The 27,926-nt window shown below is 34.1% G+C and overlaps 1 protein-coding gene and 1 long non-coding RNA gene across 12 annotated transcripts in view; one reads left to right on the top strand and one right to left on the bottom strand.

Annotated features, from left to right (window-relative positions):
* LOC107994275 (venom dipeptidyl peptidase 4) overlaps nt 1–27,926 on the bottom strand; it is a 216,983-nt gene that overhangs the window by 109,948 nt on the left and 79,109 nt on the right. For all 11 annotated transcript variants that reach the window (XM_062077611.1, XM_062077614.1, XM_062077615.1 and 8 more), the window contains one exon: nt 6,620–6,672. In XM_062077611.1, coding sequence (XP_061933595.1) covers nt 6,620–6,672 — 53 coding nt within the window. The remainder of the gene's footprint in view (nt 1–6,619; nt 6,673–27,926) is intronic.
* Nucleotides 967–27,796, top strand: LOC114576963 (uncharacterized). The gene is made up of 2 exons (XR_009830690.1): nt 967–1,451; nt 26,695–27,796. It is a non-coding gene; the product is annotated as an uncharacterized LOC114576963 (long non-coding RNA).

Genomic DNA, 27,926 nt, shown 5'->3' with positions numbered 1-27,926 from the left:
TATTAGTGTTGATTAATTATTTTGGGATAAATTGAAACATTTCAGAAATTAGAAAATGGAAATGTTATCAAAAGGACTTGAAATTAATCAGTTAATTAGAATAGTTTCGAATCGGATAAACTTTGTTTCGTGCCACGGATTATTTCATAATAAACTGTGATATTCCATATATTATGAATATTATGAAATGAATATTCAATTATCAAATTTATACTAGAAATTCGAAGAATTCGAAATTTTCCGCATTTTACGTGAAATATCCCATTTCATTTACAACAATGAAATTTTGCATTACGAACCAACGACAATGAAACCACCTCGAGGCGGAAACAGAATTCGGCAAAGGTCCTAGCCGTTCGTGCGGAATAAAAATTGATGGAATTCTGTGCGTTCGTATAGACCGTTGTTTCGCTCGTAATCAAATTCGTTTAAATGACTTGATCCGAGTTTGGGGAACCTTGATTGAATAAACAGAGGGAGGGAAGAAAAAAACGAGAAAAAAAAAAACTGAACGGAGGCCGCAATGTTTTCGAAAGAATTTTTCAATTGTATTCTGAAAATGTTTTTGACCAATTTTTAACGTTTTAAACGTTTGACGTTCACAAAATACGCATGGATAATTCATCCAGATATGAATAACAAACGATTCGAAATCTCTAGTCGATAAATCACGAATAATCAACCGTGATTTGAATTTATATTTCTTCTCTTTAATTTCATTTATTCGATATCGTAATATATATCGATAAATATATTATTATATTATATATCGTATATATATATATATATATATATATATATTTCTATGCTCTCTCTTTCTTTCTTTCTTTCTCTTTTTCTTTATCCAATCGAATTTCTCGTTCATTTTAAATTTCGAATTTCATTGGTTCATTGTTATGTTATTCAACCAATTATTTTCGAGATTCATGTATTCGGTGTACCACAGCGACATCTATTAAACCGTGCTTGCTTTGACAAATTTCGTGTTTCAGTGGTTTCAGCGGTTAAGTTGCGTCATCGATATAAATTGCGTAAGAAAATTATTTATTTCGATCAAAGAAGGGAAAAAATTATCTTAGCTACGTATATTACGTAATAATTTATATGTTGTGTTATGTGATTTGTGTTCAAAGAGATTTGTGTGATTTGTGTTCAAAGAGACTTGTATGATTTATGTCAGAAACAAGCTGTGTTTCCTTAGAGAATTATTACCTAAAGAGAATATTTTATTCGAACATGCTCGATCTACAATTCGTTTAGCATTTCGTTTAGTGTCTGTCTGGTTAACTTAGATTGCGAGAAATAGAAATAGTTATTTCCTATTTTGAAATTTAATTACAATGTTAAATAATACTACGGTTGTGTCGAATTAAAATCATACGTAACATCAAATGGAATATTCTAGCAAATGTTTAATCTTGTGGAAAAAGGAGAACAACATGGCGGAAAAGGTATAGTACAATAATTGCATATTTCTTTATAAAAATCATTTGATTCGTAAAGTTTTAAGTTTTTTAGTGTTTAGTGTTTTAAATTTTTGTTAAAGATTCAGATAAATTAATAAGGTTATGTAACGAATAAGATTACATGATAGAAAGAAAAAAAAAGAAAACGATTGAATTAAATTTAATGATATTCTGAAAATAATTCATTTTAGAAATTATGAAAAAAAGAAAAATGAAATATAAAATTGTAAAAAATAATTTTTTAACAACATTTGTATTATTTATGAAAAAAAATCATGAATATGATCTTTTTATTCAATATTCATTCGCTATATAACCTATAATTTAAAAATGAGATATTCAATCCATTATTTCGCTATATTGATTGATTTATAAAATAACGTGCATTGTATCATGCTATCAGAAATTCCATAAAGGATTATAAAAAATTTTCTCTCTTATTAAACTCTTTTAAATCGTGATCATTTGATAATTTTTATTGTAAACATTTTTATCGTTATACCGTGTTACATTGATTTATTTAAAAGATTATTTTTAAGAAAAAAAAATATAAAATCTTATCAATATCGTATATATATTTATTAATTTGATTATTTTCTTGCCATATCTTAGCTATATTACGTATATTACGTAATTAATGAATTAAGGATATCATAGTTCATATTGCCAAATAAAAATAAATTTTTAATTTTTAATTTTTGAAGAAATAGTAATATCATTACATTTATTAATTTCTTGAGATTTTTTTGTATTATTTTAATAAGATTTAAATAATTATTCATGATTATAAATAATCGTGCATTCTATATTTTCGTTATTTTTATTATATATTGATATTATATTTTCGTTATTTTTATTACTTTTCGGATATTTGTTAATAATAACAAATATAGAAATCATAATTTTGATTTTATAAATTATTTTGTAGTTTTTTCGAAATATATACAATATTTATTTGTTAAAATTAATTATTATATTTTATGTATCGTAACGTATCAATTTTACATAATTTCAAAACGTACTTTTTTAATTTTTTTAATTTACAAGAGACACTTATTTCTCGGCAAGACGATAAACATTCATTTTGCAAGATTTTCATATTCGTCACCTATTGCATGCTTCTTTATTTAAATAATAAACAAAGCATGTTATTGCCAAATATTTTCGCTATAATACAAAAATCACAAGAAAACTAATTTTAAAAGTCACGAAAGAAAATTACGATACAATTTTCGATCTTCGATCGATCCTTAATTTTCACTAGACGTCATCTTTGTGAGATATCGAACGTGAGACAAGAAAAAGGGGGATGGTGCATCGGTAAATTGAAATCTGGAATTCATATCCGAGGGGAGGCCGACGAATTTCATTTTCGATGGCACGTGGAAAATTCGTGGAGCCAGCTGAGTGCAGGCAGAGAGAAAAATGTCATCGTCAAGAAAGAGGTTCATTCGTACTTCTGGTCACGCCATCGAAGTCATTCATGCGCACTATGTCTCACCACCACTCCCCTTTTTCTTGGACTATCAACTCGTTTTCCACTATAATTTTACTCCGCATTTTCTTGCCGCAATTATTCGTGTGATCTCTTTGTTGCCTCTTTTCGACGGCTATCATATTTATAAAGATACGAGAAGAAAATTACACACCGTATTCTTTCTTTGGTTTACTCGTGATATTCACATGGGTAAATGATATTTTTGCTTGGTGTTATATTTATCATGAAAGTTTTTAACATATCTTGTATTTTTTAAATTTAGTTTATGATTCAATGATCGATAATGTATCGTTTATTCGAAATTTATGTAGATATGGGATTTTAAAGAAATTATTTATTACGAATGATTGAGGTTGAGTATTCGAAAATAAGAGATGTTATATTTTAATTAGTTGTAATTTATATTAAGCATCAATAATTCAAATACTATATTTTGAGTTATTTCAATTATGCAGATTTAATTTTTACTATAAAAATATTTATCCTCTGATCCTACAATGAAATATATGTTTTTAAATGTGTATAAATACTATAATAATATTATATTAAAGATGGAACGATGGAAAGATAGATTAATGATACAGAAGAAATTAATGACGTAAAAATTAAGAAATTGATAAACGTGACGTGTCTCTTTTTCTTCTCCTCGATTCTTCTCCCCTTTGTCGGTTCCATTTCATTTTTATTGTTTCTAAAGTATGATAAATACCTCGAGAAGAATAATACAATAATACAATCAAAAGTTCCCGAGTTTCGTGATTCTTCAAGCATGAAATCTTGAAACTGTTCTAAAAAAAAATCTCATTGGAAAATTTTCAAAGAAGAGAGAGAAAAAAAGAAGGATTTACAAAATAATATGCATTAAATATTTATTATGAAATTTCCAATTATATACAACTGTTACAAACGTTGTTGCACAGTTACGAGGAATTAATAAGAATCGTGTAATAAAGAGGATCAGATTCATGTTGCTTTGATCTCTATCGCAATTACCATGGTAAAATTACTGAAATGGAAATGCAAATAATTAGAAGGGAGAAGGAATACGAATATCTTTGGAATTATTTGGAGTTATAATTACGAGAACGATTTCAACTAGGCGTTTTTTTTTTCCTTTTTTGACATTTTTATCAATCTTTGATCAACCAAATATCAGATAATTTGTGACTTAACTATACGTGGTATGTTAACTGCAACAGATTGTGATTCTGTTGATAAATTAAAATAATATTAGAAAAATATTAGATGCGAAATACAATTTTATTTTTTTAAACTAATTTTTTTTTATCATTTTACGTGATAATGATTCACTGGGAAGCTCGATGAATTCGATACTTTTCAAGATATTTTAATCTTCGTTTAGAAGATGAATGTGTTCTGATCTTTTTTTTTAATTTATTCAGCTACAATACTTGCCTCTTTTAATTTATAATTTAGAGATTAAAAATTCCGAATAAATTTTTTAGCTTGTAATGGATGGTAAGAAACTGTTTCTTATCACATTCTTATCCCGTCGTATGGAGAAAAATGGTTTGGCACTCACGAGCTTGCCCACTTCGTTCGTCTGATTTAGATTCTCCGATTTTTTTTTATTCTCTAAAATAAAATATATTCGAACAATAAAAATCTCCTAACTCTATGGATGAAATAAAATTTTTCACGTATCAATCGTTTAAACGATATAATGAAAAAAACAATAAAGGGAAAATAAAAAAAAAAATATTTGGAGTGTAAATATTTGTTGTAAATTTTTTTCAAAGAAATTTTAATTAAAATATTATCACCAAAAATATTGAGTTTTACCTTTATACGTAAAATGATAAAAACAAAAAATCAATTCGCGTAAAAAAATTATACAATTCCATTCGAAAAGAAACCCAATTACATTTCGCAACTGTGCGCGTTTTATGAACGAAATTCCAGAATATTATTAATTATCATGATCATAGTGCAAAAGTTATGTCTTCTCAAATTCATTCCTTCCCTCGATTTTTCCTCTCGCGTAATAATACTGCAAATAATCAATTAACCAACATTCTATTGCAGCCACAATAGCGATTCAATTACATTACACCACCCGTACCTAGCCTTATCGACGTTTATAACCTCCACGACCACACTGGTGTAAGTATAATCGTTGCACGCTCCAGTTGCGCAGTCGTGTTTAGAGGCAAAGTTACACGAATTATGCAATGCGTTGCGCTTGGATAATCGGGCCGTTCCATTAAAGAATAAATGTCATTAAAAAGTATCAGCGGCAAAACCGTTTGTTGGACGAACGATGGACGAGGTTCCAAAGGTTCGAAGGGCGGTGCAGCATGCTACGACTGTAACCAGAGTTCGAGGGGTGGAAGTTTTCGATGGCGTGAAAAAAAAGTTCCGTTTTTGAAATCGTTCCTCCAACAATATTGGCTGTTACATTTCCGCGCAACTTTCGTGCCCCGTTCGCAACTTGGTGGAAGGCTTCCGTGGCTTTTCGTCAGCTTCCGGACTAACGTCGTTTGCCAAGCGGATAATCCACCGAGAATTGGTATTCACCGGGGGCAAACCTCTGCGTGCTCGTTCCCAAGATGAACCGTTGAACGGTATTTCCGATTAATTAGTTAGCTTCTTCTGAAAGTGAAGTGCTACGGGTTTGGTGTTATTATTAGATTAGAAAAGGGAAGGGGAAAATTATCTTTTACTTGATCTTCGTGCAAAGGAAGAACGATCTTGTTTCAATTTTAGTTCCATCTCGGAGGATGAAAGAATAGAACTGAAAATTTAATAAATAGATTAGCTCTACTTGCCTCGTCGATTTCCAGAATAGAAATTCTAAGAATCGTTTCGTTTCTTTCACGAAATATTCAATCTCTTGGATCAATCCAATATCCACGATTCGAGAAGGTTGGATATAAATCGTTTCGACTTCTCAATATGAAGACATTTGGTAATAGATCTTTGATGTATATTCGCATGCCCCAAGGGAATCTCGTTTCTGACCCCCCACTTCAGAGAGGGATTTTGATATTTTTCGATATTTCCAAAGATGGAAAATCGTATATTTCAAATTCTACTCCCGAATTAGTATTATCGAAATTGTCGCGAGTTTGTACACAGACATAATGGCTAAGCGTCGTATCAGAGTTAATGATAAAATTTCAACAATTTCACGTTTCTCGCATATTTATCAACGATCTACGATATCACTCTGTATTTAATAATACGATAATCCTTGGCTACGAATACAACCCTTATATACACAGCCTTTTCCCGACCTTGATACATCCTCGAGATAGAGGGTCTCGAGGAGTTAATATACACCGGTTATTCCGTGCATAATCCCGCTTTGATTGTGCGTCCGGTCAAGTCGAGGATCCAAGTCGTGTGTAGCGGACAGAGGATGCGAGGGACACAGAGCATCTCCCGAGGAGAGGGATTCGTAACGGGTGAACGAGCGCGATTAGAGGCAAAGAGGGTGGCAAAGTAACCGTGGCGACTCTAATCGCGATAGAGAACGTAGAGAAACGAAGAGGAATATACCCGCTCTCTTTCTCTGAGACGAGGGTTAAGAAGCGTGATTTTGAAAAATTCATTTTATGGATGCACTATAGTCAAAATGCAAATTTGAAAGCTGGGAGCCAGTTGGACGAAACTGATCAACTCGTTTACTTACAAGGTGTCCAGGTTCACGATCTTGTAGTTGGCCAGGTACGTGTGTCGATAGAGCTGCAACAGAAAGAAGAGCAACGGAGAATGTTTATCAGCCGAGTGGGAGGGAAAATTGGACGCCGCCAAGCTTTTTTTAAGGGTTAAATAAATGTCCCGGGGCTTATCGCGACTACGCTGTCGTTTACTCGTCGTCTTTCTTTTCTTTCCTCTTTTTCCCCCCTCCCTTTGCGTGTCTCTCTTTCTCCCGACTCTTCGTTTAATACATCCCTTCCTCTCCCTTCCTCTTTCCGTAAATCGTGGTGGGGAATCACGTTCGAGAGATAGCAAATTGCATCCCTCTGGGGTCGGTCTCTGCAAAGTCGTATTAAAGGAAAAGGTGCAAGGCGCACGATGCGAGACTTCTCCTTTCCTTTTCAATGCGCGTCTGAGAGAGGGGGGAGAGAGAAATTTAAAAGGAAAAGGATATAATAGGAATTCATTCGCCTTAGAAAAATGGTGATCTTTTGCGAAATACTTGCGTTACGATGAGCGCTATGAACAGGAATAATAAAAATACTGCGCTCTGTCTACATTCTGCCTTCGTTGTTATTAAATATTACGTAAACACTCTTCTACACAATTAATCCATTCGAGAAACTAGATTCGTCGCCGCCTGTGATTTTTTTCTTTCTTTTTATCTCGATATCGTATTTCGACCGGGATCCTTCTCTGTGAAATTTATTTGAAACCATTCATCGTGGAGCGCCGACTATCTCGCCAGGGTGTGCCATAACGATAACGCGTTTTATAATGTACCGGTGCTAATTACGAGACGGAAACAGGAGACCGCAACGTAATCATAATTTTCAATTTTGAATGAAAGCTACGAGAATTAATTATACTTTATTATTCCGCAGGAATTTTAAAACGAATCTAAATTTCGTTTGAAATATATATCATTTCGACGACGCGTATTGTATTGTACCGTCGGAATATCCATTTCTGCTCACGTTAATAATCTTTTCTATATACGAGATTAAAAGTAGAACGAGGGGCAGAAATAATAGAGACGGATATGTTTATTCAATCTTAAATATCGTTATCGTATATAAGAAGATTCAATCAGTTTATTTTTGGCAATAAGAAAGTATATGGATCTGTCAAAAATATTTTTTGAAATGTGATATGTGACGTAATATTTGCTGATTATTCAGACATGTGATATAAATACAAATATAAATTATCACGTATAAATTATTTCGAATTAACATTTATATAAGTTGAGAAGAAAAAAATTATTGATTACTCGAACTTTTCAATTATTTAAGATATTTAAATATTTAATATTTTTCTTAATATATATGTACGCCTCTCATTCTCTCCTCCAAAAAAAAATGGCAATTTCGCAGTTTCTGAGATCTCGACAATATCGCTTATCTCTAGGAATATAAGCGGTTATGGTGGTCGTGTTCCTCCCTTACGTTTCGTACGAATGCCTTTATCGCGCGCTATAATTCATCTTTCGCCGGATATTCAAATGCAACTTTCCTATCGACTTCCACAACACGATGCAATAATGGCAAACCCGGTTGTTTCCTCCGCGTGTTCGTTTTCGCGCTTTCGTATTTCGCGTGACGGGTCAAACGCCCGTTTAAACCCTCTGTTTCCGACATCTTATCGTTGTGAATTATCGTTCCTGAGTTTGAAAGAAAAACGAAATTCTAATAGCCCGGTTTGTAGGCGTTGAGATCTCTTTTCTCAAATCTTTTCCCCCCTCGAGGCAAGGTAATTATTCAGAACTCGATCAGAGGAAGAGTGTTTAAAGTTGAATTTGACGGAATCGAACTCTTTAGGGGGAAAAAAAATAATAATAATTAATATCGTATGTATTTTATGCGTTCGTAAAATTTAATAATTCCTTAAAAATCAAAATATCGTTTGTAAAAGTTGGTTAATAACATCAGCCTTTCCCATCGTCGAAATTAAAAAAGATTGAAAAAGATCTTTAATTAAAATGAGTTTAATTACAATATTAAAATATGAAAGGGAAAATATTGATAATCAAGAACTTTGCTAGCAAAAGTTCACCTTTTAATTATCAATATTTTTATTTCATTTTAACGCAGCCACTATACGAAGATAAGAACCTTGGTTCGTGCTTATGAACACGTATTAAAAAATATTGAATTTAGGGATAAAATAAATATATAAAATTATCGAATGAGCTTTACATAAACGGAGATTAATGAATCGGCGAGTAACGATTCGGAAAAAGATATTTTTTTAAAAACTTTCCCGATGATGGAGCAACGAAAGACAAGCGGATTGATATAAATAATCCGGAACGACGAGATACGAATACATCGAAACACATTGCATCGACGGCGTGCAACGATACGAAAGGATTCATGACACCCTCTCTCTCCACCCATTAACTCTTTCGAGACAGGATCTCGCGTATCACGGCCTGATAAAGCGGAGGCATAAAATCGACTCCAAAAAAAAAGAAGGAAAAAGCCTGTGTCGCGATTATTATCGTTCTCGTTCCTGTTCGGACAATTTTCATTTTTCCTTTGTCGATCAAACGGTTAACCTTCGCCTCGTTGGATTCTCGCACCTTCTCCCCTTTCGTGACTCGCTCGTGTGGCTACGTATTGGCTTCAGCCCTCCCTCCTTTTTTTTACGCCTCGAAAGTATTCTTACCCGAAAGATCGCGTGATGAGATCAGAGTGGACGATAATCGAAGCGGAGATAATAATATTTAACCTGTTACGACAAATATTTAAGTCGCCTTCGTGCTCCTGCTCTCGAGAATTGCTCGTATTTGAACTATTCAAGTAGTTTTTTTTTGTAGTTTAGATATATCACATTTATTCGAAAGATCGGAGCGGATGATGGTAATTAAAGTTTGTGCTCAAGATCGCTCATGTTTTTTTGTGCTTGGGATGTTTGACGAATAATTGTGAGATTTTTTTGATATTGGTAAATGCATTTCTTGTTTGACGCATTTTTCTCTTTCTCGGTGAACAGCGATGTGAAAATGTTTGAAATTGGTCTAATTAATTTATTCCCTCGTAACTGGATTTTTTTATATTTTAGATCGGTGAGATATGGAACCATGCTCGTTTTATATTAAACCCTCGAGCACTGATGATTATTCAAAAACTGTGCTATTTTATATTATTATTATTATTATTATTATTATACTCGAGCGTTATTCTATCAACTTTTCATTATATTAGTTTGACGTAAAATAAAATATAAAATTTTTCACAATGATCGAGAAAAATTATTCCAATGAAAAATTTATTTTTGTTTGTGGCTCATTTATTAAATTACAATTTGATAAATAAAATAAACTTGATATTTATTAACTTGACTTTCTTGAAAAATGTAATTCTTCCCGTGTAATCTTTCGATAATGGGATTATTTTATCGCTGCAAAATATATTAATTTTTATATAGATGGTAGAAGAAAAAAAATAATTTCGCTCACTTTTTTTTTTACTCTTTTCGCTTCACAACTCGTTCAATCAAGAAACGGGTGAATCGAAATCAACAATTTCTAAAATAGTACGTCTCTCTTGATAACGGACAGGTAATGGATTCGAACATGTTTCCATGGAGGAGAATACCAGACGTGCTTCGTTGTCCGGGAAAGTGCTCTCAAATTAGGTTTTTTAGAAACAAAGCTCTTTTATAAAAATGTCCATCAGCATTCTCGATTTGGTTCTTGAGGCGAAAAAAAGAAAAAAAATTGTTCAACAACTTCCATCACCCGTCCGCTCGAGAAAAGAAATATATAACGCGATATTTATCGAGTCGTAAATTGACAGCTCGAAACAAAAATCTATATCTAAAGATACAAAAATTACTCACGCTCCGTTTAAGTTATCGCATCACATTCACGCGTTAAATTTCTTATCGTCGAGCAAATAACGAAATAATTCGATAATTCGAATTCGTTGTTGTTAATTATACTCTCATCTATCATTAACTCGGTAAATTTCTATGACGAGATTTATAAAAAAAATTGTTACTTTCTGCCTCGCATCGTTCACAAATGTCCTCTCCATTTTTCGCTGTAATCGATATTTATTCACAGCTGCGAGACACGCGCAACGCTCGCCAGATTTCGTAATAAAAAAAATTATCACCCGACCGTGAGATTTCACGTTGAAAAATCCACGATACGATTAATTCAACCACCCCCTACGAGCAGTTAATTAAATGCGTCCTCTCTTCCTCATGAATGGGGGAGTAGCGATCGATCGAACGAGATTTCCGCCAGAAAAAAGGAAAAAAAAGAAAGATCTCGAAATATATTTTGCAAGGGGGATTTTTTTCCAGCAACTGAAAAATCGATTTACAGGCGAAAGATAATAGCCGAGCGTGGAACGGACAGCCAGACTATGATCTTGATATTCGCGGAATTTGCCTTTTAATTTCCCCTCTCCTACAATTTTTCCTCGATAATAACACGATTCGCTTTATTTTCCCCTCTAAATAATCTACGATTCCCGATCTAAATTCTAAGCTCAAACGCGCGGGTAAAATTATCCTGCAAAGTGTATAAATAATAGAAGTGAAACGGGGGAAATAGCAGGATTATATTCGCGTAACAAAAAAATCTCGTTGCGCGCAAATACGCGAAAATTATGAACCTTTGTGAAACTTGAACCTTGATGACGTGACAAAAATACGTGTCTTCGCTAACGAATCATCCTACCCCCTTTATCGTGAAACAAGATGATATATCAAATATCAGGACATAACGGATCATTCGCCATCCGCTTCTACAAATTTAAATTTCCTCCCCCCGTTAAAATTCTTTTCTCGCTCGAAATGGCACGCATACGTCGATTTCGAGGTGTCGCCGCGACATCGAATTTGCGGTTCTCGATCGAGAACTCCGTGGAATTCCCCTAGTTTTGACGTGAGCGTCGCACAACGACGAGCCATGCACACCCTGTCACGTTTCGCTACAGGGCTACTTCGATTTTGTAATTAATCTCTCGCCCCTCCCCCACCCACCACCAACAGGAAACTTCAATTTTACGGGGCAAACTTGCCACCCCTGCGGCTTCGACTTGCGCGATTCAATTTAGGAGTCGCATCCTGTCTTGATAAATTGCAAATTCTATTACCCTCGTCCCGAAGCTATTTGTGAATTCTCCAACGTTTGTAATCGAATGCAATTCACTCGGATATACACATGTGTATGCTTCTTGCCAGTTTTTGGCACATTTTGCGGGATTTAATTATTTGGTTGGTTCGGATGGGTTGGTTTGGTTGTTGCGATTTTCGTTTCTTGCGAGAGAGGATTGAGAATAGTTGAGGGCCAACGTATTTTTTTTTTTGACACACTGTATATAAAAGTTATACACGGTAAAAATTGGTTTCGAGCCGGAAATATTTGTAAGAACGCGTTCGAATCTTTGAAGAATGTCGAGGTGTAAATTTTAATTCGAATTATTTGTCTAATTTACATTATTATATATTGTTGGTTACTTTACTTTTGCAATTTAGAATAAACTTTGATAAATAATTCCAAGAAAATTAAATATGATTTTCCATAATATTTATATATATTTATTTATAGTTGGTTTACTTTTGCAATTTAGAATAGGCTTTTATAAATAATTGTTCGTCTGAATATTATTTAAAAAATATATATTTTCAAACAATTTGAAAATAACACCATGACTTTCGATTATTCGCGTGTAATTTTGATCCCCGTTTGCCGCCATTTCGTCGTTTGGCAAACTTGCGGCCACTCGATCGCTCACAGTTTCGCAATTCTCAAACTCTGTAATTCGGTCGGTCTCGTTTCGACACAGTTCCCAAACTTCTCCCTTCTTTTTCCTGCCCTTCGAATTTCGACTCTTCGCTAGGGGAATTCTTTTAATCCCAGATATTATTACTATCTTCGATCGAATTCGAAACTTTTCGAATCTCTTATTGTCGAAGCAATTAAAAAAGATCAGCCAGTTTCAGATGCTTCGAAGACACGTATATCCATAAACTATCATCGTGTTAATTAATATATTATCGATTCAACGGCGAACGATGAAAATAATCGACATGGAAATACCACGATTCCTGTAACAACGGTAATATTTTATTTATCGTGAAGGCTCGAGTCGTTCTCGATTATTATTTTAAATTGGAATCGAATATCGCGTATTTTAAAAATTAAATTGCAGGTGGAAGAAAGAAAACTGAGGAGGAGAAGGCCGAGGAAAATAAAAGCGATTATTCCCGTAATAACCTCGAGGAATGGTCGCTTCGTTTAATCGTCATTATCTCGGCTGGTATTTAAAGAGAAGGCGGCTCTTCCATTCCACCATGAATCACCGCGTATAATGAAATCATCGTTAAAACGTGCACGCCACTGGTTAATAAAATATCGAGCGAACAAAAAGGAATATTTTACAGGGAAGGCGATTAAAGAGTGCGAAACTTTTGCGATCCCTGGTTGAAGGTATGAATCGAGGAAGGCACGACAGTTTCATTGCAAACCCCGCGCAACGAAGTAACGTGAAGTTTGCTGCTGATATCCGGAGGAGGGAATCGAAACAAGAAGAGAGATGGCTGGAGGAATGAAATTTTAATCCTCGCTGCAGTTGTGAAAGCTTTGTAAGCACTGGTTTGCATAATTTTTAATAATTAATCGAGCAGATCTGTCGAAGCCGGGCTTAATGTAAAATTTCCATCCCCCTAGCGAGTGAAATTCGTAAAATTCTACTTTCCCTAAATATTGAAATAATTAATTAGATTCGTTGTAGAAACACGAGAAGGAATTCGACGCTCCACCACTTGGACGGGAAGGGGTCGACGTTGAAAGGTAATAAAGATTGCATAGAGTGCGAGGAAAAAAAGAATATGAATTCTTCAAATGAGACAAATGCACCGCCGGAGGAAGAAAATTTTGCTTTTGTTATGCATTGAAGGAGGAAGGGGGGGAAAAAACAGCCATCATCCCTTCTTGCATCTTCGTAAGGCAGATGTATTAACAATTCATAGGAGTGGAAAGTCGGTTGGAAATGATTCTAGAAACAACTGGAAAGAGATATATCGGTCTATGATATTCCAAATATTCCATATCTGTTTCCCCTTTTTTCGATCAACACCTCGTTTTAACGCGCGAGCAGTTTTATAGATTGTCGACACCTCTATGCACATTCGTTGTGAAGAGGAATCATTTCAGTGGATTGGGAATCCATAGTGGATAAATAATTTTGAGAAACTCGTATCACGGTTCTCTTTTTATATTCTTTCGTTTTAATATTGTGCTTTTGATCCGCTTCGTTCCGTTCCGTTCTTTGTTTCGTGAGATTAAATTGATATCAATTTTGTGACGAATTTTTTCCAGAAAAGAAAGGAGAAAAAGAGCGGAGGAAAATGGGCAAAAATCACTTATGGTTCGAGATAAATAAATAAAACGCGCGAGAGTGTTTTAGAGTCTCTACGACTTTTTTACGACCCGATACAATAGGATATAAAAACAGAATTTAAAAATTTATACGAAAAAGAAGCCTTTCCAATTTTTCTCTTCTTTCGGAGAAATATTTAAAAGTCTTATTACTTTTAATCATCGGAATATAAAAAAAAAATACGTATGCAGCAATTATCCGCTCATTGATCTTCACGAGCTTGAAACCCGTATGCCAAACCACTTGTCGTAAAATCGAGTGAAACGAATAATTCGTTTTCATAAAGTTGCATTTCAATTTTAAAAAATAGCTCTATTTTTCAAAATAACATAATTTAAATATCCCGCCAAGTTTCCACCCCCGTTAGATAATTATTATTAATAATTGCACGCACAGTGACGCCTAACTCGGTCGGACGTGCAGCAGTTTAACAAGTTTCCGCATCGAGGCGGGTGTCTCTCGGTTATTATATTTATCCAAGTTTTTCCTCCCGACTTATAAAGCGATTAAAACTTTCTCCCCTCGATTCGCCACTCGATTCCTCCCTCTGACTCCCGATATCGTCTCTCCCATTGTTTACGAGAGGTGATCGACGAATCGATTTGGATCTTCGAAAAAAAAATTGTAAAATATTTTTAAGCAATAATAGGATTGCTAGGAAGAAGTGAAATTTAAATATAACCTCTCCTCCAAGTATCTCTCTCTATGTGTATTTCGAGCAAGTAGAACATATTGCGAAATATAATATATATAGAACTAAGTTCTATCGAGTAGAATAAATACTCGCAGGATATTTAGGAAAGGCTTCGATTTCCGTATTACACATCTCCTAATTATTGCTGATATCAATTATATAACGAGATAGATGAAAAGCGAAAAGCGGTTTAGAGAAATTTGCGTTAATGAATGGCAGAAATGAATGGATATTCGTCGAGGGTGTTTAACGAAATAAAATTAAAAAACATGGAAATATCGAGTATCTCTCTCTCGGTGGGATTATTCGTAAAATATTCTGGGACAGGCGAGGCTTCCTGTTATCTGTATCAATTATTCCTTTTGCCGTAGTGCTTGCCAAAATTGGGCAAATTACACGCGTTAAGGTCCACGCGAGAAAAATTGATTAGCTCGGTAATTTAACTCGTACTCTAAGAGAAAAATTCTTGTTATCGATCAAATAAAATCTATGGAAATTGCCACATAGGAATGAATTTTTCCCCCTCGAAATAATTTATCTTAACGAAGGATAAAAATTTAATTTTTAATTCCTTTTTGTCCTGTCGCATCGTAGTTTAATATTCTTGAAACTAATTTGGATTGATCTATTTGGATTAGGATATTTAATTACTCTATTATCAACATCTTAATATTTATTCTATTGTTTAATCTGTTTTTCTTATTTTTTTATTCATAAAAGTTTGTTTCGTTTACACGAAGAAAGATTGCTATTCAAATTATTTTAGTGACTTTAGTTCAAAATCTTTAAATGCATGATGTTTTGATGCTTAGAAGCATAAAATTTGTTCCCATTGAAGATTCTACCCAAAATGTCTTAAAATTATAGACTCCATCACTTTTGTATCTACTTTTAATTGTATTTAACTTACACAAGTTTTAATTAAGCCTTTCAAAAGAATGTCAAACTGTTAGAACAGTTTGATGGATTGTTTGTTTCTGAATTAAATAATTAAGAGTTTCCAAATTAATCTCTGTTTTCCTTTTATCCTATCATTTAAAAGGATAATATAGCTTCTTGTGATAATAAGGAATGATTATTATAAAAATATTTTAACATATCGTATTTTTTCTCTTATTAGGTGAAAAAAAATTTGAATTCACTGAAAATAATAAACAAAAATCATTTCGTCAAACCTTTGAAATTATATCAACTAACAATAAGATAATAATAATTTTGATAGGTCTGTTAATAATAACAAAATAATTGAGATAGTTATATTACTCATGATTCATCATTCATGTTAAAATGAGATTTTGATGAGATCATTAATTGCATGTGACTGAAGTTAAAATCACGTTTGGTGGAGATGAGATTGGGATGAACCTGATGTATCCGCATAATATATTCTAAATGAGAAAAAAAATATTAAAACAAAGAAACTTATATAAATATGCACTAACCTAAACTTAATTTTGTGAAAAACTTTCACTTATACCATTAATATTTATAATAATATTATAATCTCACACATTCTTATCGTATCATATTATAATAAATATCCATTAAAACAATATAAATACACTAAATTCTTACCAATCTCACTACTTCATTTCCACTTAAACTTGATAAGTTCACTTGCCTCGTTCTTCTGCCACCAAAGTTTTAAGGAGGATCAGGATTAAAAATAACAATTTAACCAAAAGTAAGTAATATATAACAATTTATACATAAAAATTACAATCGAAACATAAATCCATATCTATATAATATAACACGTGCAGTAAACGAGATACAAATCCAAAAGAGGATACGTAATCGTGGAAAATCTCGAAAAAGGAAGAAAAAAAGGGTGAGGGGGGATTTTACAAAGGACTCGAGAGCACGAATAAAATCTCTCCAGAAATCCTATTCTTCGTTTCGTTACCAATTACTCGCGTTGAAACGCGGACAAACGACGGGGAAAACGATGGTTAAAAAAAAATGTAATCGTGTAAATCGAGGATAGACGCCCCACACGCAAGAAGGAATTAAATTTTTTTCGTCGCGAAAAACCATGTCGATGCACAACGAAAAGTATTGGAACGGGACAATGGCCGAATACCGACGGGGAGAATAGAAATTTTCCCTGTGAGGGAGGGGGGGAGTTTGAAAGGATACGAGTATTAAAAAAAAAAAGAAGAAAAAATGGAACTAATTCCATCACACGAGAGGGTACAAAGTGGAAGATACAGAGAATAAACATTCAAGGATTCAAATAATCGAAACGAAAAAGGAAAAATTGTTTCCGTCCGTTTAAACCTACATTGTCGTAGAGAAGTTTAAATTTTTTTTAAGAAAATAATTAAAAATGTATTTTTACATTATCAAAAGGGTATTAATAATATTTATTTTCTAAATTACTGAATCCTCTCTTCTTTCGATCAAGCAAATACTTTGCAGAATTATATTTAACAATTTGAATAATCTTTTCAGATATATTCACCATTGTGAACAAAGTGATTGGCTTTCCCCACGTAAGAGTTAAATATAGAGCCCATTTATCTTTATCCAAATTTCCACCAAGGCTAATTAATCATGGCTTAAATAAAGGTAGATAAAAACCAAGATATAAACAAATAAAAAAAATATATGCTCTGCGCCATTCATTTCTACAAAGAAAGGCAGAGCGATAATACGTGGAGCATAGGATTGTACGCAGAGGAGCACGGAGGGAGGAGAGGGAGAGAGACACGCAGAAGATCAATACTGTCCTAGTAAACGCACAAGATGTAACCACCGCTGCGGTTATTTTCCCGTAATTGCGTTCGCCACTTCGATCACGCGTGTCCCCCTCCCCAGATAGATGCGCTCCCCCCCCACCTGTGCCCGTTCGTTGGCGCGAGCCAATCCACCGCCTCGTGTATTTAAAAGTGGCGGATCCGATCCCGGATTATCGTGCATATCGGGGGATACGCGATGATTAATCTTCCATCCTTGATTATCTTGCACGTGTTTTGTAACGGCGATCGCGTGACGAACACGTGAACGCGATCGTTCCACGGGATTGGCATCGTGCACACTTTGAATTGGATTCGAGAATTATATCGTACGCGGCGCACTTCGAAGGGGGATTGTTTATTCGAGACGAGAGTTTAATCGGTTTATTAGCGAGTATTTTGAATTATTATTTATTCATTGAGGAAAATGAACGAGGATTCGAGTTTTATTGCGCTTCTTTCTTCTTTTTTAATGTGAGAGTTTGGAAAAGGTGTCGAGTTCAGCAACTTAGAATGTATTACGTGTTTGGAGTTTGGAATCGTTGAAGGATTATTACGCGAGCGTGGTTCATAAATGGGAAGGAAATAAATATGTTTATTATCTGTCTTACAATGATTAATTTTATATGAAACGCACAACGTGAAGATATATGTATTAATGTGAAGATGTGAAAAAGTTTGGAAAGGGCGAAAGACAAGGTGTGAAATCTGAATGGTGGTTCGAAAAAGCGTGGCTCAAGTTCAATTTCCATTGAATAGCTGCACGCCACACTTTTTATCGAGATGATCTGCTCCGCATGGTGGGCGGACAAAAAATATTACGAAACAGAATTCTTTGTCCGATAGCAGAGCGTGGTTGTGCAAAAGCATTCGGTTTTACCAACCCATCTTTGTTATTTACGAAACCAACCTCGTTACTCTGCAATTTGTGTTCCATTCATTTCTTCCTCCCTATTTTTCTCTCTTTTTTTTTCTTCTTTCCTAAACAAGCTTCTACGATCGAAAGGAAAACGAGAGAAGAAAAAATTGAAATCGTGAAATTGAATTCCTGTAAACAGTCAAATGAATAAGTCAAAAACTGATATATTTCGATTTTTACAAATTTAATATCTTGAAACTTGTTGTTCGTCAAAATATCGAAACATTCTCGCGATTCGTTCTCGACAAGTTTCGAAGTAATTTTCGAAGAGAAAGGGAGAAAAATTTCAAAAACGTTCCAATTCATCGAGTGCAAAAAGTTTCTTTTTACAGTCGACGAATATATCTATATGTTAATCTTGCCTTCTTCGCCTGGACACGGACTGTTATGTATTCGTGAGGGATAATACGTGCAAGTGGAGAATAACATTTACTCGTCACTTCGCGTTGCTCGTGATATTGTTAACATTATCATTTTGGGAATAATTCGACCGTAAGATGAACTATGTACCCCGAAATGAAACAAGTGAACCGTATCGATATCGCATGGTATGATGATATTAACCAGGAAATAAATTGGGCAAGTTCATAATTGTTATAGAAGTTGAACAATTATGTTACGTTTCGAGAATAATTCATTAATTGAGAGAGGTGAACTAGTTATCTGGTAGTAAAATTTTGGTGATATTAATATTAACTAACTATTTGTGATTAAAATATTAGCTTACACGATGCGATATTAAATACGAAATAAATCGACCAAGTTTATGATCGATGTTATAAATTATATTTATATTTAAATTATCGTTTTTTTTTTATCTTTTATCCATTAAAGATTGGGATATCTGTGTTTCAGCAGAGAAAGAAAATTTGGAATTTTTCAGTTAATCATAATTGGAGAAGGAATAAAAAAAAAGTCTTGTTTGATAATATTATCGTTGTAAAGATTGTTGGCGATTTTTTGGTAAAAAAAAAAAAGTAATATTATCACGATGTTAATTAAAATATTTTTTATTAACTTCGAATTTTAATAAGTTCGAATTTCTGCACAAAATTATAATCATTGAAGTAATCTTTCGAATATCATTTTGAGAATAATTCCACTAGAAATTGAATTATCAAAGTAAAAACTGAATTGATATCACATGATACGATATTAATAAATCGAGTAAAGTCATAATTGCTCAAAGTTGTAACAATTACATTACACAAATTCAATTACAAGATGAACTATCTCAAAATTGATGAATCATATCGATAATTAACAGTATCATTAACTAGGAAATGAATTGAATTTATAATTTTTATATCGTTAGAAAATTTTCGTTTTTAAATATAATATCAATCAAGGGAACGTATTATTCAGTCCATCGATCAATGTTTCTTCTCCTTCTTTTTTTCTTCAAAGAAAAAGGGAGAAGAATAATCAAGTTTTAAATTAATGTTTCATTTTAATAATCGTAATTTCCATCTTGCTTGGTCAATCGTTTTCTTTTTCTTTCTCCATTCACCTCTTTACAAGGGGAACTCCTGCGATTTTAATTAAGACTAGGAAGCTCGAAATATCTTCTTCCTGTTTCTCGATAAACATCGACACGCCTTGAGCGTTGTTGAATGCAGTCCTCGAATAGATACGAAGGGAATTATAGGTTTCCTCGTCCGAAACATAAACGTGTGCAATGTTTTCCCGTTGTACGTACACGCACGCTTATGCGAAATATTCAGACAATCAACCGTCGAGATCTCGAAGAAATTTCTCCCTTGTCTCGAACCTAGATTCGAGATATTTTATTCCGCTACTTCGTCGTTAAATATCAAAACGCGAGACGTGAAAATGTGAATATCTTTCAACAATTTTCGTATTTCAAAGAGAGAGAGAGAGAATAGTCGTACAAACAAATTTTAAATATGCGAAATGTGAAATTTTATATATATGTATATTTAACACGAGAAATATGTCACAAAAATTTGTCCATGTTACAATGGCAATGAATTTTAATATTTTTAACTTTGTCAAATGGATAATGTAATATTTGAGATGCGGAAGAATCGTATATTGAAAGTATGTCAAGATCCGTGGTAATTAAATTAAATAGAAAAAGAAGAGAAGATTACTATTAATAAAGGACAAAGAAATATGTAATATAATACATCCTCTTCAATTATCTAAATTCTTACCATAATCAACAGATTCAATAATTACAGAACACAGTAAGCAAATTTTTATCTTGCTACTACAACAAATTTCATCTATTCGTCCCTTTAATCGCCATCTTATCTGATATGCTTAAAATATTAGGCGTACCACGGAACATAAGACGGAATAGCAAGCTCTTTACTATCTTTGTCCTTTTCTGCGTACATTCTTTCCACGCGTCAACACCGATCAATTCACCAATAAACCACAAATTTTGCAAGCAATCGCCCGTTAACCATCCCATATTCACAGGCGAGTGTGAAAACGTTCTACCAAACATCGAGAAATTTAACTCAACCACCGACACTGGATTAATTCGACGCGTTGAACGCTTCCATTAAATCGAAACGAATATACACTACTCCTATTCGAGTTTAAATACCGCAATTAATTCCTAGTATTTATCATCCCCGCCATTAAAATTCAAAGCCGCCGTTATTTTTGCGGCCGGGATGCGAAGTAACGGCCCTCGCCATTTCCACACACACATCCTTTCCATACTACTCGCCCTATACACTCTCCCCTCGAGTATCGAGTATCTTCTTAACCAGCGAGTATCGCCAAGGACGCGGAGACGCTGGCTCACAAAGGAAACCAGGCCAATAAATCTCTCCTCGAGATATCGGGATGGAGGGGGGGACCGTTTCGATTCCACCGCCTTCTCATATTTATGCTCGGGACGACAAAAACGTGTACGTACGCCCGAAGCGTGGTCACGATTCCATTGCCTAATGCATCGGTGAATCCACTCGTGTCCCACTTCGATCCGACTTAGAGAGGGAGAATGCGGCGTGTGGCGTCGTCTCTTTTTCTCCTCCTCCTCCTCTTCCCTCCTGCTCCTCTTTCCTCCTCGGAGGTAATGCTCGAGACCGATTGACCGTGGGATCAAATACGCGAGGCAGGAATCGAAAGGGGGAGGAGGGAGGAGAGGGGAGAATAGCCTTGGGGACTAGCGTGGTATTGGCCATGCTCGGCTATGACTTTTTACGACTGTTTACCGGACGATTTTGAAACACGCGAGATCCTTCGTTTCGGTGTATATTCCGTTTTCGAGGAGATGGAAGTTTGCTGTCCGCCTAGGTAAATACATGGGTCGTTACCATCGTCGATGATTTTTGGGATTAATTAATAATGGGGAGGGGGTGGGTATTGGGATGTAATTGAGTTTTGGGTTAATTTTTTTTTTTTTGTAAAGCCTTTCGGTAAATTTACTTTTAATTTGGCGGGATCCAAGAGTGGTTGAGCCAGAAGAGTTGTATTCGATCGTAACGGTAATAAAAATAACGTTTAAACGATAAATGTTTTTAATGAAGGATTTTATCGAGGATATATTTGAAAATTGCAATTTTTAATAGAAAATTTTGGATTTTTAATTCCAATTTTTTGTTAACTATTCGTTGTTAACACTTTTAAGCGTTTGATATAATGTATAAATTGATAGAGATCTAATTTATTTAAAAATAATTATTCGATAAGTAACGATGGCAATGAATTTTAATATTTTAATTAAAGTTACGCTGTTTCAATTTCAATTAAAAGGATACGAAGTAAGGCGAATATTTGGAAAAATAATATTTAATTTAATCATTAATCATACAATTCATTATTTGAGAAAATAACATTTATCTTTTAATGGAAAACTCGCCTCGGAATTAACTCTTGGAATGTTATATCGAACGAAATGTAAAATGTAGTTAATAATCGAGTAATAATAACGTTAGTTTAGCAATAATAATATAAACATGAGATTTCACGAAATATTTGAATCGTTTAGAAAAATATATTATTTCAAATAATTTTAAAATAATATATTATGAAAATTCCTCGAAACGGCCAACGTTAAACGTAATCAAAAAAGAAATAATAGAATTTATATTGTATAGTGAACGAATTTGAGCGTGTTTGTAGCAAAACGAAGAGAATGAAAGTGCGAAAACAGAGAAGAAAAAAACGTATTTAAGTGGTTGAGATGGTGTAAACGATAATAATGCAAGCACTCAAACTTTTATATAGATGTGCTTCAAATTGTATCTTGTAAAAATACTGCATGGTGTGAGTAAGAGATAGAGAAATAAAAGAAAACGGAAGAACGTTATTTGCGTTGGTGAATGGTAATTGAAGTTTTATCAGCATCCAGTTTTGAAATTAGTAGCTGTCAATAGGAGAGAACAGTATTGAAGTCATACTTTTATGAAGACAGAGAGAGATAGTGAGAAAGCTTCCTAGTTAGTTTGGAGAAGCGTTTTATTGCATAAAGCTAGAGTTATAATTTAGTTAAATCGTATTACTCTATCAACGCGAGTCATTAGTACATTGTTAAATAGTTGTTACTCCTTTGAGATTTTAACAAGAATCAAAGCATGTTCGTAACGAGTAGCTCTCTACGAGTGCTATATATTTATACGAAATATGAATCTTGGCTTTCACTCGCGCTCGAATAGATTTTAAACATCCGAAGAGATAAAAATTTAACGAGGATCGATGTTAGATGGGGATGAGACTATCCTCTTTAATCAAAATCAAACAGTAGACGACGAATGAATTTATAAATTCATAAACAATATGTACATATATAATAACAATTTGAAGAAATGGAAAAATTTTCGTTTCAAACAGAGACAAAAATTAATACGAAAGAATGTTTGTTCGAGCTTATTCTTCAAGTTGTAAACAATTTAATTCCGCATATATGAAGTGAGACGTGAGATATCTTTCTCCTCGTTTTGCTTCGTCTAGTAAAATTAAATTGCTTGTAACAGGAAAAAACAAGTTTTCAACCGACACTTTTATACAAATATATATATATATATATACATCCAAATAAACATCTTACATTTCCCTTTTCTCTCGCGTTAATCCTTCTGAATTATATTTCCAAAACTGATTTTGTTTGCAAAAATACAAAAATACAATAAAATTTACAGATACGCGGAAAAGTTTCGTTTCAACGGCAGCGGATTAACCGTAGAAAATATTTTTTCAACCGCACAAAAATTGACATCCCTGAAAACAAACCGCGCGTGGCGAAACGTTAACGAAACGCGCGATAAAAAGATCAAACAAACACGAAACAATTTAACGAACGAGACTCGTCTACCGGCAGAAAAAAAAAAAGAAAGAAAGAAATCGTTAAAACAAGCTCTATAAACGCTCCCTTATAACCGATACACCCAAAACTTTCCTCTCTCTCTCTCTCTATAATTTTTATATCCCCCTCCCCTTCTCCTCCCCGTTCACAATGCTGAAAGCTTCCGCTTTGCATAATATCCCTGACGAAAGGCGATTATACATGGCGGTGTATATCGCGGGCTAAAGACTTCCACCCCTAAAGACCATTACGAATGATGAATGACCCGTGGCCGTGTAGGGTTTAGCAACGTTCCAATGAATTATCGTTCAATTTCCACCTGTCACGGGGCAACAATATCACTTTCGAAAAACTCGATCGCCCGATAAAAGTGAACCGGGTCACGGTTCACAAAAAAAAAAAAAAAAAAAGAGAAAAAGAGAAAGAAAGGAATAATTATTTCGTTTCCAGTTTGGGGTAATTTTCATCCTCCTCCTAATTCGCATGAACGAGTGCAAAACCTCCTCCCTTCGATTCGACGTTATCTGAGGGGTGGTACTCGATATACAGCTCTTTCCGTGATAATCTCGATGACAAAGATATGTAATGATGATGATGATGATGATTTGTACGCGGGGTTATGTCTTTAGTTTCGAGATTTAATTGTTTCAATGCGTTTCAACGTGTGATTACAGAGGGAGGGGAAAAAAATATCGGACGAGGGGTTACTCCTGGTTAACGCTAGCTCCTCCAACGCCATTTTCTACGCCCCGTGATTTACAACGGGGGGAGAGGGGGTAAACAGTTTTGACCCGAGATTTATTACTTGCCTCCGTTTAATCCGGCTAATTTTCACCGGATTCAATGGAATTTTTCTGTTTCCAACATGTGGATTTTGGATTTTCTTTTTTTTTTTTTTTGAATGAATGAACGAGAGTTGGCAAGTATTCGAGGGAATGAGATTTAATTTCGTGTTATTTTAAAACTGTTTACAAGTGCGCACAAAAAAATTGTCATTCTTTTTTTTTTCTTTTTTTATTATTTTTTTTTTTTCATGACGAGTATACCCGTCAAACGTAGGTAGTTTTCAAAGAATCCTGTTTCACCGATGACAGATATCGAAATTGTCAATACAAACATGAACTAATAATAGAGAAATATCGTGAGTAGCATGGTTCCAATATATATAAAAAAAAAAAAAAAATAGCTGCAATGTTATCAATATCGGGAAACAAAAAACATTTCACGAATTTTTTTTTTTTATACTCCATTCCAGTAGCGATATCAAAAATGGTATCACCCTTTATACGGAATATAACCACGTTTCGCGGTGCTGAAAGTCAAAATTAATTCAGTCGGGAAGTAGCCGAACATTTTTTTTTTTAATAACAAACGACGAAAACAAGAAATTCTGGAAATTCTCGTTTATGTTTGACCGAGTTTGATACTTTCAACTTGCAACAAATTCCAGAATTATATACCCAGAATGAAACATTATAGTCGAAAACGTTGAAATTATCGTGCATTCGTGTAAAAACTACCAAAGTATGACGCGCAAAAAAAGAAAAAGAAACGTGATATTCACATTTCACATTTCTGAAGAACAAGGATACGTTCAAGCTCCGTTTCTTCGATTAGAAATTATATACACGTATACCCATCGATTGTTATTGGAATTAATTTTATATACAGAATATTCGATGGAACGTGCAAAAGATAGTACAGTCATTGGACACGATTTAGAAGAAGTGGATCGAGACGTTGGTAAATTCGGTCGATTCGTCTCGCATGATCGTTTTAACAAACGGTTCCCCCACTCGATGGCCAGCCAATTTTCCCCTCCTGGGTTATTCCCCTCGCCCGCATAACCACAATTCACGTACCAGCACCGTTTTGCCCGTAATACATTGTAATGCAGACGTCTATACGTTCTAACTTTCGTCAAATCTCACGAGCCATCGAGTTTAACCGGCTTTCCCATTATTCTAAATTAGCAGTGAAAATCGCCCATTGTTGGAATTTTATCAAAATGGCGCTGTCTTTATGCACTCCTTCTTCAGTTTATTATTCGTAAAAGGGAGAAATATAAAGATACGAGATGTATTTTTACTGTGTATTTTATTTTTTGGTAAATAAATAGAGAGATTCGAGCGAGAAAGTTTTGAAGAAAGTGTATGTAAACGTTATGGATTATTATTACGCGGAAATATTATTTTTTTAAATAAAATGAAGAGGATAAGGAGAAAGAGAAATCTTACTCGAGCGTGTATAATTAATAATCATGCGATTAATGAAAATATAAATGTGGAAATGTGATAAAATATTAAATAGGAGTGATATTTATTCCATTATGAATTCACAGTAATTAATATTTCTTTCAGAATTTTGGTCAAATATCGTAGTATTTTCTTTCGAATGATATTTCGTTTCTTTTTTTCTTTTTTTTTAAATATATTTTCTCTCGTAATAAACAAGAATTTAAATTATTTCTTTTTTTTTATTTACGCTGATTTAATATTCCCACGTTGTCTCGTAACTTTTTAAATTCGAAAAATTACAATATTTAATGAATTTCCGAGGAGAAAGAATTTTTTTGGGATAATACTAGAAGAAGAAAAAAGAACAATTTTTGCGAACAGAACAGAGAATATGAAAAAAATTATTCAATTCGCGATGTAAAGTGATTCGTACAATGGAATGGACAAAACGAATCTGTGTGCAAATTTAAATTTTTATATGTAATAAATTAGATAAATAGAATTCGGATAATAATCTATTTCATCATTTACCAATTTGACTTGGACATTTCTATCATCTATCATTTCCATAAATGAAAACACGAAACCAATCTAATAACGAGTACTATATAAATTGAAATTCATCAGTCAAAATTAATCCAACTAATTTAAAAAAAAAAGATCATGAAAAGAAACACGTTCCAATTTTTATTTCTAATTCGATTTCGTTGTAAATCTATGCGATATTCGCGAATGATGAAGAGAAGAAAGGCGATCGAAATGGAGAATTAATTCGATTGAATTTATTTTCAGTGGTTCCCCAGTCGTGCATCTTCAAAGAGGTCCAAAACGGTTCCGGTTCAAGGGAGGAATCTCGAGAGATCCACGGCGAGGAATCGCGACGTGAAAATCCTGAGAGATCTAAGGGGCCTGGCCGGGGAGAAACCCTAAGAGATAAGAGGAACCTCGAGAGATCCAAGGAATCTCGAGGAATCGCGGGAAATTCGAGAAACTGGGCGGAGATCCATAGAATTTCGAGAGATCCTTCTCGAAATCGAAGGGAACTTCAAAGGGTTAGCCGAGGATCCAACGAGTTTCCAAAGAGTGGCAAGGAGTTTTTCCGCTAAAAATCCCCCATACCTGGTCCCGTGAAAATGAAAAATCTCTAGGATTAGGGAGAAGAAGAGAGAGAATACATGGAAGCATCGATCGATTTATTCGTTGTTGGCGTGGAAAAATGTAACATTTCTCTCGGGGATAAAGTGAAACCGTGAGATTAACATACAGTTTCGAGTCTCCGCGCTCGGGAAAACGTTGTAAATTCCAACTTTCTGACAGCCGATGTCCCCGATGTTGGGATAAAATTGTACAAATTCGGGTCGTATTATTTTTATTTTCAAAAACAAGGATTTTCTTGCTTGAAACTCTTTCTTCTTCTTTCCTTTCCATTTATTTATTTATTTATTTATTCGTTTGTATCGTCCCTTTTCGGGTGAATCGAAGAGGAATCGCGGCAAAATTTTCTCAGATTGAAAATACTTAGGGGAAGAAAACAGTTTCTTCAGCAACGCTTTGAGGACGATTTATACGTATACGTGGTGGAGTCGTCTCGGTTATCGCAAGTGTATGTACATTCTATCTTTCGGTGCATATTCTACCTTTTCTGTTGGTGGAAACATCGATGGAAATGCGTCGGGAACATTTCCTCTCCAAAATCGGAGAAATTATTTCAGCAAACGTAGAAAACATCGGTAAACAATTTTCACGTATCGATACACGCTGCGCAGCATCGAACATATTCAAAAAAAGTATTTCTCTTGTATGTATATCGTCCACATTTTTCACATTACGTTTCTCTCGAACGCTCTTCAAACTATCCTCCTACACTTTGATCAAATACATAAGATTTTTCAAATTTCAAGTATTCAAACATTTTCTTCCTTTCTCTCAAATATATATTTTTTTACAGGAGATTCTAATTTCTTGAAAGCCTTCCTCTTTTTCTTCTAGACCATTTATCAAAGTATACTTAACAATTCTTTATT

Source organism: Apis cerana, linkage group LG7 (genome assembly GCF_029169275.1).
Source record: "Apis cerana isolate GH-2021 linkage group LG7, AcerK_1.0, whole genome shotgun sequence".
Lineage (NCBI taxonomy): Eukaryota > Metazoa > Arthropoda > Insecta > Hymenoptera > Apidae > Apis > Apis cerana.
This window is presented reverse-complemented; position numbering and strand designations above follow the sequence as displayed.